The following is an 18,026-nucleotide window of genomic DNA, read 5'->3' as shown; positions in this document are numbered from 1 at the left end:
TTTTTTCTTAAAGACTTAATCTATTTGAATACAATCCAAAAATATATTTGCTCAGATAAGATGGGAAATACCTTAAGTTTCTAATACACAAAGTTAATAGAACAAGTTTATGATATTAGGTTCTGTCACAATTTATGATATGAGGTTTTTATCTGTTATTTTCCTAAGTATCTGATTGACCTACTTATATATTCTTGCTTGTTCTCAAAAACCTATATTCAACTATTTTTTGTCCTCCTGAGGACATGTGTTAATTACATAGGAAACACTTCCCTTTCATATTCTTTCATTAAAATCATCTTGCTGTGATTAAAGTAATCACAGAGTTTAAAACATGCAAGTTGTCCTAATTTTATTTTTAAGATCACTGGTAGAAGAAAGAAATTAAAGTAATAAAAATGGATTAGACCAATTCCCATGAAATATAGCTTTTTTTAAAATTTACACAAGCTTACTGCTCTAGAGTTGCTGATTTTAGACTAGAATTTCGATAGTACTAAAGCCAATGTATTTAAGGACCCCTAAAAATTCCTATTCAAATTAAAATTTAATTGCTCAATACTACAAAAGGAAAAATAATATAAGATAAAAAACTCCAGTAATTTTAAGAGTATAATTATAATCATTGCACAAATAAAAAGTTATAAATTTGGTCTATATCTTTCATTAATTCAATGAAGAAGTATTTTCTTGGCTCATTAAAAGGAAAAGTAATATCTTCTCACCTTAAGGACAAAATTTCAGATTCTGCAAAGTTTCACTGAATAGATATTCAGACCTGGGTTTTTAACTCAATAGGCTTAACACCTAACGCTACATAGTTCTGCTGCCCAGTCAGCATTTCCTAGCTGAAGTTACCCTCTTCCCAAAGAATAGTTCTAGAATTTTCCTTCATGTTGTCAATAAAAATCACCATCAAAATGTAAAAATACAAAAGAATCAAAGGCAGGCAATCAAGCGGATCTAATGTACTCAGTCTTCAATGAGATATTTTTAAAATCTTACAATGATAATGGAAATGTGCAACGTACGTCTCGAAAAACAGCTCAACATTACTAAACAGTTTAACAGAAACACGTGGGAAATTTTTCAGATCTTTGAATTTGTTTCTAAGTATTAATTATAGGGTGTCAGAGATTCAAAATGAAAAAACAAGTCTGTCTTTTTTCCCTTGGTTCAGAGAACATTTTTTAATTGCAATAGTTTTGAAATAAATTGTAAATTCCTTAGCTAAAACAATACTAAAAACCTACCTAGAAGTATTTCTAAAATAAGGAGGGTTTGAGCAGTAACACAAAGTTTTAAGAACATCTTTCATCAGAAAATATAGCTTTTTTTTTTTAGAAAATATAGCTTTTAATGGGAAACTTAAGTGTGTACACACACACATACACACACATAGTTTCTATCTAGATTATCTATGTCAAATACTATATATGTATACATCTATATCTATGTGTGCATATACACAGGGACAGAAAGAAAGAGATTCCTTATATAATGCTTCCTCATACATAAATTAGAAGAAACCAGAGGCTAAACATTTTCTGGACATGAAGACTGTTCAGCTTCTATCTTGAAGGTGTATCCATAAGACAGGATGTGGCTATAAGTATTCCAAGGCAAATATAAATACGCACTTGTGTTGGCAATTAGAAAAGCTTTACAAGAGCTTCTTCTGTGAATATGTGCACAAAACATACCCACGCTTTGCACAAAACAGGTCACAATTCATTTGCTTTCATTTCTTTAATTTCTTCATTTGAGCAAGAGATTCTGGAACGCCAGGTCTCACCTATTCTCCTGTCTCAGCTGGTTAGGAGATGAAACAGGAGAACTGGGCTTTGGAGGTATTGGAGGGTGAACAGTTGGTTCCCTTTAAAACAGAAAACAGCAGTTCATTTCACCATGGAGACATGGCAAATTTTAGCATCTATTAACCAAATGTACTTACGGCCTATATGGAAATAACTCATGCATCTTCCACACCCCACCCCACCCCCCTCCGCCTTGCACGAGGTAGCTGAAAGGCTAGAGTCTATACAGCACTAAACTTAAGAGGAGTCAAATATTTAAATTGTGGGTATTTTCAAAGTTCATTTAATCAGATTTTTGGAAACCCCATCCCCTCTCACTATAGTTTGAAATATAATGTGTCCTTTTAAAAGCTTAATATTTTGCTAGACTATCCAACTCAAGCTGTGGCATTTTGGGTCAGCAGCGCGTGAGCATAGTAAATGGTTCTTGGGCATTAACATATAATCTTCTTTAAGAATTATGTCAACCATCAGGCTGCTATGGAAACAGCAAGAAAGGTTTTCAGTTTTACAGACCTCAAGAAGTTGATTTGAAGCTCTTAACTAAATCTGACTTAAATATTGGCAGCACAGGCCAGTCTGCTGCTAGCAAAGCAAGTATATACTGTCAGCCTAAACTTTCCAACCAAGAGCCAAGGCAGACTCTGAGCCAGTGTGATTTGATAACCTAGGAACTGCAGACAGGCAATTATGTCCATCATTTGGATGGAGTCAGTACCTTACCCAGGTCATGTCATACCCCCACCCCCACCGCTACCATCCTAGTGGCTCCCTATTAAATTCCATACCTAGTTAAAGTACATTTGTGATCTCGACTCCAGGTACCCCTCTGGCTTCTGCCGCATGCTAAATGAGCACGTAGGCTCTGGAGTCCAGCTGTCTGAACTGTCAGAGCTATGTGATAATGGGTCAACCTGATTCCATCTCTTTATTGTAATAACCTTTCTCATAGGATTGCTGAGTGTTGTCAGGACTAAATTAGACCATGATCTTATTTAACAAACATTTATTAGCAGCTTTCTACATACAGGTACTCTACAAAGCGGATAATCTGGCTCCATAAGCACCACCTCCCCTCGACCCCACCAAATTTTGCTAGGAATCCTTGGGCAGTGTCAGTAGCTCAGCTACTGGTTTATGGTCATGGTTCATGGTCATGGAATTAAAGCTAGTTGCCATTATTTTTCTATTGACACATTCAGCAGCTTAGGGGGCAGAATCAGAGGAAACCGAGAGTTGGATTTAACTAAGTTTATAATTCAGCCAAGTGAGGGCAACAAAGAGAATGATGGTGAAGGAGGGGAAGGGGGATGTGAGGAAGTGATGGTAAGGAAGGACCATGGGATCTGAGATGGACATGGAGGGAACAGAGGATATGAGGGGAGAGGAAATGTGAAAAGTCAGTGGTGGTTGGTGGGGACAAGGCTGAGAAACTTCTGGAATCAGAGGACTGGTGAGAATGAGCTGAATGGAGCAGATAGAAAGTAGAAGCAGAATGGGAAGATTTTGAAATTTGTATGGTTATTCAGAAGGGCAAGATCTATGGGTGGCTAAGGTAGGACAAAGGACAAGATTATTGGAGAGAAGATCAAGAAAGTGAGAGGTCACAGTGAGGAAGGATCCTCCACATGGATTTGGAAATCACCAAGCATTATGACAGGAGACACATGTGAGACAGACAATGAGCCTGGTGCCAGCATCTTCAAAGAGTGCGGGTGAGTGACTCTGACCTACAGATGACTGCAATGAGGAAGAGAAGCTCCTGATGCCACGATTTCAAGAAGATGGAGCAGTTCTAGGGAGGAGAAAGCTCAAATTGATAAGCAGTAGCAAAGAGGAGCAAACTAGACCTCTCCACTTCCTCTGGATCCTGTGGAAGTGAGTCGTCTGGGAGAGCCCAATAGAGCAGAGTGCCATTGAGCCACAGATGAGACTGCAGAGCAGCCAGTTGTGATGAGAACAGTGGACACATCCAGGGTGGTACTAGGGAAGGTTTGAGGGGTTAGGCTACTGTTCGGTCAGGTCAGGCTCCGTGTCGGACAGAGCTCTGTGGGGCTAGTCCTGGTGACAAGCAACGATCGGAGTGGGCTTCTCCTGGGGAATCCGTAGCCGTAGGGATGGAGGACGTGAGGCAATCAGTTCTAAATCTTTCTCAGCAGAGTGTGGGAATGATTGTCCGGGTGACGGGCAGTGGAGCCGCAGAGCGGAGAGCACGGTGGGTCTCCTGGCTCTTGTGCGGACAGCGGCACGGAAGCCCGGAGAAGGGCCTACAGAGCATTTAAGCTCTTCCTGGCTCCCACTAAGTGCTCGCTCTATGTGTTGTGCTGTGGTTGTTGTTATCCCACGGGAACCCAATACTTAACTGCCAAAATGCTTGCACTCCTAACGACCCCACCACCATGTGCTCTCGGCTCTCTGGCCGACATGCTTCTCCCTTTCCCCTGGATACTTCCTTCTTGCCCTTCAGACGTGGCTTGGACATTACTGAATCTGGTGGTACCAAAGCTGTGCTGGATGTATCCTTAGGTCTCCCCATAGTACATCCTCTTTACGGCCTATCTCTCACTGTTTTGGATTACAAATAATTTTCTGTCTCTATACTGGGCGATAAGTTCCTAGAAGGATAGTTATATCCCAAGTACTAGGTTGTGTATGATTTTGGTGCTCAATAAAGATGGTGTTGGAGGGGGACACGAACCATGAGAGACTGGACTCTGAGAAACTATCTGAGGGTTTTGCAGGGGAGGGAGGTGGAGGGAGCAGGGTGGTGGGTATTAAGGAGGGCACGTATTGCATGGAGCACTGGGTGTGGTGCATAAACAATGAATTCTGGAACACTGAAAAGAAATTTAAAAAACAAATAAAAATTAAAGATGGTATTGAGGGCGCCTGGGTGGCTCAGTGGGTTAAGCTGCTGCCTTCGGCTCAGGTCATGATCTCAGGGTCCTGGGATCGAGTCCCGCATCGGGCTCTCTGCTCAGCAAGGAGCCTGCTTCCTCCTCTCTCTCTCTCTGCCTGCCTCTCTGCCTACTTGTGATCTCTCTCTGTCAAATAAATAAATAAAATCTTTAAAAAAAAAATAAAGATGGTATTGAAAGAGGGAGTGATAGGCTGGATTTCTATTTGGTAAGGAAGGAAATGAGTAGTGAAGAGGGGCTTGAAACTTCTAAAATCTGTTCAAATTTAGCACAAACAATTTATAAAAAAATGGTTCCCTGTTCTGGTTTAATGCTAGATTTTACAATGAGATACTATTTTATTTGAACTACCATTATCTCCTCTTCTCAAAAAATATCCCTGTGTTGGGAATAATGGGATATCACAAGTGATAATGTGTCTTTTGTGTATCTGCGTGGCTTAGCTGATTATATGCTTTTCTTCCAGGGGCAGAGGAAAGGGGTAAGAAGGTGGTCAGTCCTGGCTAGTAAATCTGCACAGGACACTGGATATCTGTGAACAGGCAAGAGAGAGGTAAAATGATGGAAAGGAGGATTGCAAAAAGGAGAAAAAGGAGGGTGCCAAACTTTGCTTATGCCAGAATCACATTGATAAAAAGTTCCATTTCTTCCATGTTACAATGGCTAAGCCCTCAGAGAGGTGGGTAAATATTGACCGGGTGTATCCAGGAAACAGACACGGGGAGAGAAGTACAGCTCGGGACACGGTGCAGATATGGTTTGGGGATGACCCAGAAAGAAAAGGTGGGCAAGCAGTTGTGAAGGCCAAGAGAAGCAGAGGAACACATTTATTTCTGAGGGTGCTGCATTCAGACCCCCGCTGGGCCAGGGCTAGGCAATGCCACATTGACTTCCCTTCACCTCAAAAGAGCTTTCATTTGCATCTCTGCAATGACAGCCACAGATGACAGAACCCAAACCCTTAGGGGCAATGAGAGAAGTCATTCATGCCATGCCAGGAGCTTGATGGGATGCCAAGCAGAGGGATTAAAATGCAAGAGCGAGACAGGAAGCTGTGGCCGGGAGTGTTGTGAAGAGAAGCAAACAAGAGACATGGATGTGGCATGATCCTGTTTGAATACCGCTTTGAGATGCAATGTTTAAGCTTGGATAAGTTGACCCTTGGCTCTACCCTCTGTCTTTCCCTCAAGCCCCCAAGACCCTTTGCAGGGTTGACACCACCACATTAATGGCTATTATTGTTAAGAATAACTTCCAGGAATAAAAAGGCAGCTTTCATAAGAAATGGGAAAATTTGTAGATAATAGCCGAAAGGCCAGAACTAATAGAAATAACCCTGTGAAGCAGTTTATGTTACTTCATTTTCACATGCTGCTACAAAGATCACTTCTTTCCATTATGGCTTTTTTGCACCACATGCCTGGCTCTGTGACTTCTGTTCGTCTGCCTATGTGAAGAGCATTTCATTACTGCCGCACACACCCAGGTTTGAACCAAGAATAAATGACTGTAATATTTAACTCTGAGTTTAGTTTTTACTTCCCATTATGCTTAGTCTTTGTTTCCCACACACAGAATTTTTAGCAAGGACAAAGGAGATGGAACTTATATTTTTCTGAGTTTTAGTGCCATGCTAACTTTTCCAAGCTCTCACAAACATTATTTTAGTCCAATCATACATCTATCCCCTGAAAAATGGTTTTTTTCTAATGAGTCAAAAAGGTTGAATAATTTTCCTTGCATCATGGTGTCTAGCCAGGGTTCCAACTTAGTTTTTCTAATGTTGAATCTCATGTGCTTCTTTATAATGTACTGCATTAAACCAATACTCTTTTCAATATTCCCAGGGAAAATCTAATAATGATAGATTGTCCTACATTGCTTCCTTGCCCAAGGACGGCATTGTTAATGAGCGTTTATACCACAGATGCCCCAGGTATAATGTTAGGACACATAGCAACACAGAACAAAATTCAAAAACTAGAAAAGGGGCAGTCCCTGCTCCCAAGGGCTTATTGAATGTGCAGTGTATGTTCAAAAGAATGATTGCTGCCATGAAGTCTCATTTCCTGGTGGCCAGGGGCCATTTCAATAAACCATAACCCAGCAATAGGGCATGTACAGGACTTAAATTCCAGAGACCTAGCTTGTAGACTAGCTTTGCCACTAACTCAATTTGTCTCTAGTAAGACAGCTTTTTTTTTTTTTCTCAACCTCTGCTTCTTTATTAAAAAAGAAGATAGGTCCTGATCTATCCCACGTGACTGTGGGAAAGCAGGGTCATTGCAAGGTCATTGTCTTCAGCTCTCAGAGCCCCGAGCACTTGCTGTAGACTAAGCACCTTCATGTTTATATACTGCACTTATCAAATGTACGTAGATGCAATTGTGGTTAATACAATTTCAATTAGCATAACTCATCTCAGCTTTATAAGAAAAATGTCAATATTTTCCGGTAAATAGACATAAAGTGTCACAAAATTTTAAGTATTCCTGAATTCACAGAAGCTTTTGGTCCTTAGATATTTTCTCAAAGACATAAAAAAAAAAACAGCCCAATTATTATCGGGTGAAGTAAAAAATCATAAACATATATAAAACACACAAGTATAAAACTTTCAGAAGAAAAATCTTTGTAACATGGGTTAGGAAGAGGGTTCTCAGATATGAAACCAGCAGTACAATTCATTAAAAAAATAATAATTTGATAAGTTGGACCTCATTAAATTAAAAACTTTTTCTCCATGAGAGAATATGGACTCTGAAAAACAGTCTGAGGGGTTTAAAGTGGCGGGGTGGGGTGGGGTGGGAGGTTGGGGTACCAGGTGGTGGGTATTATAGAGGGCACGGCTTGCATGGAGCACTGGGTGTGGTGAAAAATGATGAATACTGTTTTTCTGAAAATAAATAAATTGGAAAAAAATAAAAATAAAAACTTTTTCTCTGGAAAATACATTATTAAGAGAATGAAAAATATAAGCCACATTGGGAGAAAAAATTCACAAATCACATACCCGACAAAGGATTTGAAAGCAGTATATCATCTTTTTAAAACTCAAAAGTCAACAGTAAATAAACAAACTACCAACTGAATAAAATAGGCCAATGATTTGAACAGATACTTCACCAGAGAAGATGTACAAATGACAAGTAGCATGTGAGAAGATGCTTGACATTGTTAGTCTCTAGGGAAATCCAATTTAAAACTAGGATGAGCTACACCACACACCTATTAGAATGGCTAAAATCATTCTTTTAAAAGCTGACAATACCTATGCAGCCATCAAAAAACCTGAAATCTTGCCATTTGCGACGACATGGATGGAACTAGAGGGTATTATGCTAAGTGAAATACGTCAATCTGAGAAAGACAGTTACCATATGATCTCTCTGATATGAAGAATTTGAGAGGCAGGGTTGGGGGGGGTCATGGGAGGAAGGAAGGGAAAAAATGAAACAAGATGGGATCAGGAGGGAGACAAACCATAAGAGACTTAATCTCAGGAAACAAACTGAGGGTTGCTGGTAGGAGGTAGGGGCGTTATGGACACTGGGGAGGGTACGTGCTATGGTGAGTGCTGTGAAGCGTGTAGGACTGAAGGTTCACAGGCTGTACCCCTGAAGCAAATAATATGTTGTATTTTAATTTTAAAAAAGCTGACAATACTAAGTGATATTAAAGAAGTGAGACAACTTGAAATCTCATGCATTGCTGGTGGAGTGCAGAATGGTACAGCCACTTTTCAAGCTGGCAGTTTCCTATAAAGTTAAACATATGCTTACCATATGACTGAGCAATCCCACTTGTAAGCATTTATTCAAGAGAAATGATCATGCCAAGAAACATCTATGCACTAAAACCTGTGTGAGAACATTTGAAGCCCCCCGCCCAAAACAACCCAAATGTCCTTTACTAGGTGAGTGGATAAATAACTGCGTAGCTCCATATAATACTCAGCAATGAAAAGGAATAAACAGCTGATGCAGACAGCAGAACAGCGTGGATGAATTCCACATGCATTATGCTAAGTAAAAGAAACAAGATCGAAAAGGCTACATATACTGTGGGACTCTGTGTATTTAATATTCTGTATATTCCTGACAGAGGAAGAGGAAAGATCAGAAGACAAAGAAGTGCCACCACATGTGCAGACAGTCCTAAGTAAAATGGGGTCCTCACACCCACCCACCCACTTTTCCCACTGCCCTCCTCCTAGGCACTTGGAAGCCCAGTTCCTACATCACAGTATGCTTCTGACACACACACTGCGCCATACCCAGGATGCCCTGTCTTCTTGCTCCAAAGCCATGCCCTGTTCATGAAATTCAAGCCACCATACTTCAGCATGTCCCAACTCTGCCCAGTTCTAACAGGAAAGAAACATGATTTAGGTCATTAACACTAAGGTTTGGATGACCAGAGACAGCCCCTTTAACCTCTTAGAATTTTCATGCTTTTCTCTGAGGTGAGGTTTATAATCTCTAGTTGATAGACCTTCAAACAATACTACTAAAGGGTGAAATAATTTTTTTTTAAATCAAACTGTTTGCTTTTTATGGTTGGTGCAGAGGGAGCTATAACTTGGCAGGGAGCTTGTTCCTAAGTATCCTGATTCTCACAGCTTCTTCTTTGTCCCTGCTTCTGAACCTGAATATCCCCCACTTCATCATACTTCGAGGGGCTCCCCCAGCAGCAGGAGAAGCAACAGGGGCTCCAAGGGATCAGGGCTGGTGGAATCTAGACTGGGGGAAAGCAAGGATGACTTTGTTGGTTGTTGTTTGAATGTATGAGTTACTTAAAGCCAGTGTCATGAAACCAGAAGTTATGTTGACCTCCTAGGACTGAAAAAAAGCAACTAACTCAATGCTAAAGGTTAAGCCCTTCACTGACACATTTTGAATTAGCTTTCTCCTCATTCTATTCAAATAACACTATTCAAAAATAAAGCTTTATAAAACCTTATTTCAGGTTAATGTTTTAATTATTTTGAATGTCTAGAATGGGTATTTCTTTTCTTTTCTTTCTTTCTTTCTTTCTTTCTGACAGAGAGAGTACTTGAGTATATGTGCGTGCAGGAAGGGAAGGGGCAGAGGGAGACAGAGAATCCTAAGAAGTCTTCACATCCAGCCTGGAGCCAAGGAGGGGCTGGATCTCACAATCCTGAGATCATGACCTAAGCCAAAATCAAGAATCAGGACACTTAACTGAGAGCCATTTAGGTGTCCCTACAATGGGTATTTCTAGGCATTCAGATAATATTTTAAACTCGCTGTACTTTGACATTTTACTAATGGTCTTAGAATCTTAATTTTTATGAAACAGATTCCATTTTTATGAAACAGTTAATATAAGAATTTGGTTGAGATAAAAATAAAATATATTGATTTAATACCATGACAACAAACTTTGCAGAGCGTTTGGTACCAATAGAGTTAAAAATGTAGCAGTATAATTAGAAAGGTTACATTTTACCATTTATAGTTACAGACAGAAAAATATAACTAGTGCAAAGTTGCCATGGCAACTCACATCTCAATCAGGATTTTCTTTCCTCCTTCAACTCCACCAACCAGCTAACTGAAAGTCAAATCCACTGAAGAAGAAGAGATTGAAACAAATATGGATGAGAAATTATAAAAGTACATAGCAAGCTTTTAAATATATGGTAATTTCCTAGACAAATTTGTTAGGTGAGTTTCCACTATTTTAACTTTATCAGAAGCTATGTGTTTTATTCTCTATCTTTGGAAACGATTCCAGAAAAAAAACATATTGGTGTTTTGGTAGTGATAGTGCTGGCAGTGGCTTAATTGCTGGTCTTGAATCACCATAATGGGCAACATCATAAACATTCATATTGTCTGTTAAGCAACTACCTTAAGTCAGCTTCAGTGAGTTTCTTAAATGAGCTCCACATGCCATTTAACCACTGAATCTCTAAGTCACTTTAACACATAAATGCCCTTAAATGTATCATAAAGAGAATACATTTAATGGTCGGTACTGGAATCAGAAGCAACTTCAACATCAACTTCCTAGAAATTCTGTGTCCGCATTTCATTGTGCTGTGATGGAATATTTCTCACAAATGGCAACTATTATCCATGTCCCAGCTCAAGCTTGGCAAATGTAATCACTCTTTCGAAGAACTCAAAAATGAGGAAAAGTTAAAGAACTTGAAAACTGAAGACATATCCAAATGATTGGTGACAATTAGTTTTGCGTCAAGCTTTCTGACACATCCTAAAGCAAAAGAAGTGGGAAAGGCAGACTTCACTGGCTCTTACCAAACAATTACCCATAGTGATGACATTTGCATTTTCTATCATATATTTTATAATCTCTAGCATACACTCAGAGCTCAAATCACGTAACAGCAAACCACTAACTCTTAAAAAAGAAATCTGATATTCTGAAAAGAAACTTATCACAGAATATCTACAAATGGATATCTAGACATTTTTCCATATGACATTGAATTTGCAATTACTAGATTTCCTGTTACCACTAAACATAACTGATAGCGGATGAATGCAGATAATGTCTCTTGGATAGAAGTCCCGTAGTTTCACACACATGAACAGATACATGGGTGTGTGTGCATGTGTGCACACATGCATGTACATGCACACACACACACACACACACCACACTCTCTGGCATTAGAACCTTTGTCCTGCAATCCTTTCTTCTTGGAACGGCTCCATCCCCCCTTATCTCTGTACTTGGCTTCTCTTGCCTATCCTACTGTACCTCAAACACAACCTCTACTGGCTCCCCCTCCATGTCTCCACATATTTTGTGGCTATTTCAATCTTTGTGTTTATTATACCCCTCAAGGACTCGCTCCTTGAGGGATTTATCAATTTATCAATTCGTTGATAAATTGATATTAATATGTACTTATTAACAAATTACTATGGATAAAATTGTATGGACGACTCATAGAATTATAAGATGATGCCCTCTGGTTAATGAGTATACCATGAAAATAAGTAATGTTCTAAGGTAATGGGCAACTAATTGCCAAGTGAGGATTGTAGACAGTAAGCTTTTTTTTTTTTTTAAAGATTTTATTTATTTATTTGACAGATAGAGATCACAAGTAGGCAGAGAGGCAGGCAGAGAGAGAGAGGAGGAAGCAGGCTCCCTGCTGAGCAGAGAGCCCGATGTGGGGTTCGATCCCAGGACTCTGGGATCATGACCTGAACCGAAGGCAGAGGCTTTAACCCACTGAGCCACCCAGGCGCCCCGACAATAAGCTTTTTGAGTTCAGATGACAAAAATAACCCCTTGGACTGAGAAAGCTGTGGTGGAAGTGAGATTCATACTAGACTTTGAAAGTTGGACTGGTTTGGGATGTAGACAGCATCCACTCACTCTGCCTCCCTGCTACCCATCTCATATTATACTTCACCTTTACCATGCAATTGTAAGAGAGTCTCGTTTTCCGGTTCCTCCCTCACCACCTGATGTGTAGACACACATCAAGGTTCAACTTTCATTCTCTTCTCATTTAATATTTTCTCCATTTCTGAAGATACCATATTTAAATCTCTGGTATCATTTCCAAACTTGGGTCTGTGGCACAAATGTCTTGCCTGAGCACCTCCACCTTCTCTCACTGTTTGGTAGTCACCTCCACAAATAGACCTACTTGTTCAAATCAAAGCTCAGGCTCTTAAAGCCAACCGTGTATTCCCCATTCTACTCCTGTTTATTCCTATACTGATTGGTGGCATCTCTGTGCTTAAAATCACCCTGTGTATTATGTAATTCCTCTCCAAATGCCACACCTCCTTCAGGACCTCTTCCCTGAATCCTGTTAGAAATTTTCCTTATAACATCAGAGTTCCTAGAGTATGTTGATGCTTTTCTCATGATCCCACAGCTGATCTTGTGTTGAGATTTCTTCTGTGTCCATGCTATGCAACTTTGGGAGCCATAAAAGACCTCCAACTGCTGCTGCCTGTCAGAGTTCTCTGACCCAGGACTGCCTTCCATTCTGCTGAGTGGCATCACCTAGATATGAAAGCCCCTCTGTGAATCTTCCTTTGGTTCACGAGTTCCCTTGCCCTCTTTCCCTTCTGGGTGGTGGCCCCTGTGCAGTAGCTTTAGGAAAGTCTTATGTGGGAGTGACTCCCTCCCAAGACAAATCTATCAAAGTGCCATTCAAATAAGGCTCAAAGTATGCAACTATCCTCCCGTGGTCATATCCTTTTTCTTGAATGGCACCCAAGTCCCTCACCTTCATTACAGTGACTATTGAAAAAGAAAAAGGAGATAGGCCAATGACAGTTTTGATGTTTTAAATGTGGGTGACTGGATGTTTATATTATTGTGACACAAGAAAATAATTTTATTTTTAAAAGTAGCATAGAATGTTTCCCAAAGAGAGAATATATCATCATGTTTGGTTATGGGGATGAGATTCTCTGAGAAGAGCCTGGCACAGCAAAGAGAGAACTGAACTGCCCGCATAAATAATTAATAGACATTTGAGGGGTGGAAGGAAGAGGGGAGAGGAGAAGGAGGGGGTAGGGGGAGAGAAAAAGAAAGATGGAGGAAAGAAGGAGTGAGGAGCTGTTGAGCAAAATAGCAACAAGATCAGGCCTGCAGAGAAATCTCAGCCAAGAAGAAATAACCCATAACAGGTATGACCAAAAGAACTACCAAACAGGAATTTCTAACATGACATTTGACCTTGTTTGGGCTGGGCTTCTACAATGCATTACTGGCACTTTTGCCATCCCACGTCTTTATTGAAATCTTATGCAAGGGGTATGTGGACAAATCAAGGGGGGAAGCTGCCGTCTTCCATACCTGAGTGAGTATGAAGCAGAGAGGACAGAACATGCAGAAGTGATATTTTGAAGAGAAGACAGATGAAAACATGGCCACAAGAATGTAAATGCCTCCAAATGGGGGAAACGACAGGATTCTAAGCAGAGATATGCCTAGAGTCTATATGCTAAAAGTCTATAGAAGGTGGGATATGGTGCATTTAAAACAGATTATGTAACCAGAAAAGAGAGCAAAGGGGAGTTATGAGGGATAGAAGCCAGGTAAGGGCAGTAGTCAGTGCTAAAGATTTGGGTCTTTATTCTAAGAAAAATGAAAAGTCATATTTTTATTTAGGGGGGAGATATGTTCCAATTATCCTTTTATAAATATCATTCGGGCAGCTGTGTAGAGAATAGATTAGGGGAGTGCGTATCCGGATGGATGAGGGGAGAACACCTAGGTAGCTACTACTGCAGTCCAGAAAAGATATGATAATAGAAATGGATGGAGGCATATGGATTCAAGAGGTATCTTGCAGATAAATTGACAGGATTTACTAAATGGATTGGATATTGGTGATTAAGGGGAAAAAGTGTAAAAAATAACATTAAGTTTTCAAGTGTCAGTGGGCTGAAAGATGGTGTTATTAGTTGAGACAGAGCACCAGGTTAGTGTGGAAAATTTGGAATTTCATTCTGAACATGTGAGGTTTATAAGACTTTTGAGAAATGTAAGGGAAGATGTTGAGCAAATAGTTAGCTGTCCAAAGTCACTCAGAAAAGAGATGTGGAGTGGCTATAAGTGGATTCAAGACCACACATGTGGTCATTGAGGTCCTGGGCATGGATAACCTGTGGAGGGGCAGAATACAGAACAAGAAGAGGGGAGGAACTTTGAAGCTTCAGGAGCATGAACAATAAATGGCTGGTATAGGATAATGAGGTGGCAAAGGAAACTGAGAAAGAATGGTTAGAGGAAGGAAACCCAGGAGTATGTTTGGGGTGTGGAGTAGGGGGGTTTCTCAAAAGAGAAGGAGAGAGATTTCCTAAAGGCACAAATAGCCAGTAATGCCCTTTGAAGGGTCAAGTAATCACAGAGAGTGAAATGTCAACAAGAATTTATCAGCAAGGTCATTTGTGACATTGAGGAGAGCTGCTTCTACGAATTTATGGTGGTGGGAACCAGAGATAAAGATGGCAAGTATCATCAACTTTTCTGAAAACCTCCGTTGCAGTGGAGAGATAAGGTGCCAGTCGAATTGATTTGTGTAATTCGGCTATTATTATTATAATTATTTTTAAGTAGGCTCCATGACCAGCTGGTAACCCAAGGTGGGGCTTGAACTCAGGATCAGGAGTCAGATGCTTAAACAGTTGAGCCACCCAGGAGCCCTTAGGCTTTTTTTTTTTTTTTTTTTCTGAGAGAGAGAAAGAGAGAGAGAGAGAACTTGTGCATGGGGAGGAGGGGGACAGAGGGAGAGCAAGAGCTAGAATGTTACGCAGGCTTCAAACTCAGGGCAGAGCCTACCCAAGGCTGGATCTTACAACTCTGAGATCATGACCCCAGCCAAAATCAAGAGTCTGACACCGTCAACGGAACCACCCAGACCCCTCTCGGATATCAATTTCTAAGAAGCTGTTTTTTAAGGTGAAAGGGGGTTGAATATAGAAGGGAGGGAAACCAGTGAAGCAAGGATTTGATCACAGAGGTAGAAGGAAAGACTGACGACAGTAACACGGAACAGCAATTATAAAAGTTAAATCTTGATTCAGTCTTAATTCAAATGAAAAGAAATTATAAGAAAATATAAGAATATTTCAGAAGAAATAACCTTGTTGACATCGGAGGTCATTCAAATATGATGCTAGATTTTTCCCTTCTCAGCAAGAAAGGGAAGAGGAGGTCAGAAAATATTTCCATCCCAATGACCAAGGAGCGGCCTTAGAAACCAAGAAAAGGTTTTATTTAAGTTTCAAACTTTAAATGCTGTATGTCTTGTTATCAAGAATCAGAGCTTCTCTCCTTAACCTTGTTTTATTTGAAAAAAAAAGGGGGGGGGCAAGGGCAAGGGGCTTTCAAAGATATTTAACTCTTAACTCCAAAATTCTGTTTGATCACCCAGATCTCAACCTCTCATCATAAGACTAACGTATATCATACATAAAAGGATACCTGTTTTAAGAAATTGCTTTTTTTATTTAGCTATAATATATGGTTATTTTAGAATTCTCATTTAATCTCTAGCTGAACTCACCAGTCCTATGTTAATTGTACCCAGAATTAGATGTAGCTATAGTTACAGGTATAGATACAGAAAGACACATAGAGGTAAACACAGTCCTATGTAGTCATAGGTATAAGTATACATATACATGTAAATATAGATAAAGCTATGATAGCATGGGTTCCTCTGCTGGTAAAAGAGCTTGGGACACTTTGTAAGGCCACCTACATCATGCCTGTAGCAGATTTTAATCCAAACACGACGTCCACACAGGTTTTCAACCCAAAACAAACTAAGTTTGAGTTTTCGATACTCTATGAGAAAGGAACAAGTGAGGGATGACATGATCCATGGTGTCGAAGGCCATGGAGAGGTTAAGGGGGAGAAAAGTTGAAGAAAAGGACTCACTCCAACAATGGCTGGGAAGTCTGGTGGTCGTTGCAAAGGTGCAGCACAGACAGAGGTATGTGAGAGAAAATGAAATCTCTGGGAACGGTCCGGTGATGGGAGAAATGAAGGTTCACAAAATGAAGAATAGGAAGGAGAGCAGGAGAGCCAGCAGTAAGGGGAGCTTACTCCTCTTGCAGGAGATGTGAGAATGGGAAAAGAGAGAAGGGAACCAATGTGTAAGGCAAGGATGAGGGAAATAGGTTTAGCATCGAGCTATTAGCTAATATTAAAAATCATAGTCCTCCATTTTCATTTTTTTGACCTATTTTCATTTTCTTTGTGTTCTTCTGGGGACAAAGATCTCTTTTTCAAGTCTTTGGTTCTTTTTATCATTTAATAATTGCTTCTATTTTTTCTGCTTTCACTAAAAAGGCTCTTTTTCAGCCCTAGGAATGCACTGACATTAAAGGTGAGAAACAGAAGCTGTACTCTGAGCTTTTCCAAAGAAAAGCACTTTAGAAATCAAAGGCATTGCTATATTGTTATCATTCCCTCCTTTCCCTGAAAGCCTGGCATGACATTAGCTTGGATCCTCAAAGAGGAGTTTTTCAGTTTAGCCATTGTATTAATAATCTGTGCCTCTAAAAAAGGAAAGGATATCTAAACTGATCAACCTTACTCCAATAATCTTCTCTTTCCTTTAGTTTTGGTGCTATGGATCTGATCCAGGAACCAGAAATAGGAGCACTGTGACTCGTTTTATCTTCCACATAAATTATATCCAGCAATGCTTAAATTGTAAGGGCATATAGCCAAGCCCTATCAGTTCTGTGCAAACAGAGATCCACAAGCTCAATGGGCATTGAAAGCAGGAGATACGAACGCATGAATAATCCTTCTGTATTCTTACACAGCTATACAGCCAATTGCTTATTATAGTGACAATTTACATTAATATCGAAAAAATAAATAGAAGATGAACATAAGATTTTAGAGATAAGTAATAAATATTGCCAAGTACCAGTTATCATCTATCAAGACAAAATTGGATGGATCTTAAAATACTCAGGAAACAACAGTACCTAGCAAAACTCCTAGTTATTATTTTCCCCACTCAGGTGTCTCCATGAAAGGTGTGACTCATGGAGACCTACATAAACACTGCCCGAGGGGAAAGAAGGCTTTAAACTAGAAACATAATCCGTACTTGGCAGTTCATATAATTGGAAGTCACCTATAGATGACTTTCTTTTTCTTTAAAAAGAAAATAAGTCAAGCGGAGAAAGACAACTATCATACGATCTCCCTGATATGAGGAAGTGGTGATGCAACATGGGGGGTTAAGGGGGTACGAGAAGAATAAATGAAACAAGATGGGATCGGGAGGGAGACAAACCATAAGTGACTCTTAATCTCACAAAACAAACTGAGGGTTGCTGGGGGGAGGGAGGTAGGGAGAAGGGGGGTAGGGTTATGGACACTGGGGAGGGTATGTGCTATGGTGAGTGTTGTGAAGTGTGTAAACCTGGCGATTCACAGACCTGTACCCCTGGGGATAAAAATACATTATATGTTTATAAAAAAAATAAAAAATTTTAAAAAAGAAAATATTTTAATAGAAGGGAGATATAATTCTAAGTTGTGATTGTTCAACAAATTTAATAGTTATACATGTAAAACTAATATGTAATATATATAAATATATATAGGTGCAACATGTGTGAAAAAGTTTATGGACATCCTTATAGAACCAACCTAAATTGTAATAAAGGACACTGGTTTCCAAATATATCTATTATTTGGAAATAAAAGAGACATCACAAGCCTACACAACAGATGACAATTTTAGGAAATAAAACAATCTAATGCTAAACAAGCATACTGTTTAATAAC

General features: G+C 39.7%; 1 protein-coding gene across 5 annotated transcripts in view; it reads right to left on the bottom strand.

The window, feature by feature from the left end:
- The window catches only part of SCEL (sciellin), a 106,679-nt gene that overhangs the window by 52,812 nt on the left and 35,841 nt on the right, over positions 1–18,026 (bottom strand). For all 5 annotated transcript variants that reach the window (XM_044249919.1, XM_044249922.1, XM_044249918.1 and 2 more), the window contains one exon: positions 1,796–1,876. In XM_044249919.1, coding sequence (XP_044105854.1) covers positions 1,796–1,876 — 81 coding nt within the window. The remainder of the gene's footprint in view (positions 1–1,795; positions 1,877–18,026) is intronic.

The sequence above is a fragment of the Neovison vison genome, chromosome 5 (genome assembly GCF_020171115.1).
Source record: "Neovison vison isolate M4711 chromosome 5, ASM_NN_V1, whole genome shotgun sequence".
NCBI classification, from domain to species: Eukaryota; Metazoa; Chordata; class Mammalia; order Carnivora; family Mustelidae; genus Neogale; species Neogale vison.
This window is presented reverse-complemented; position numbering and strand designations above follow the sequence as displayed.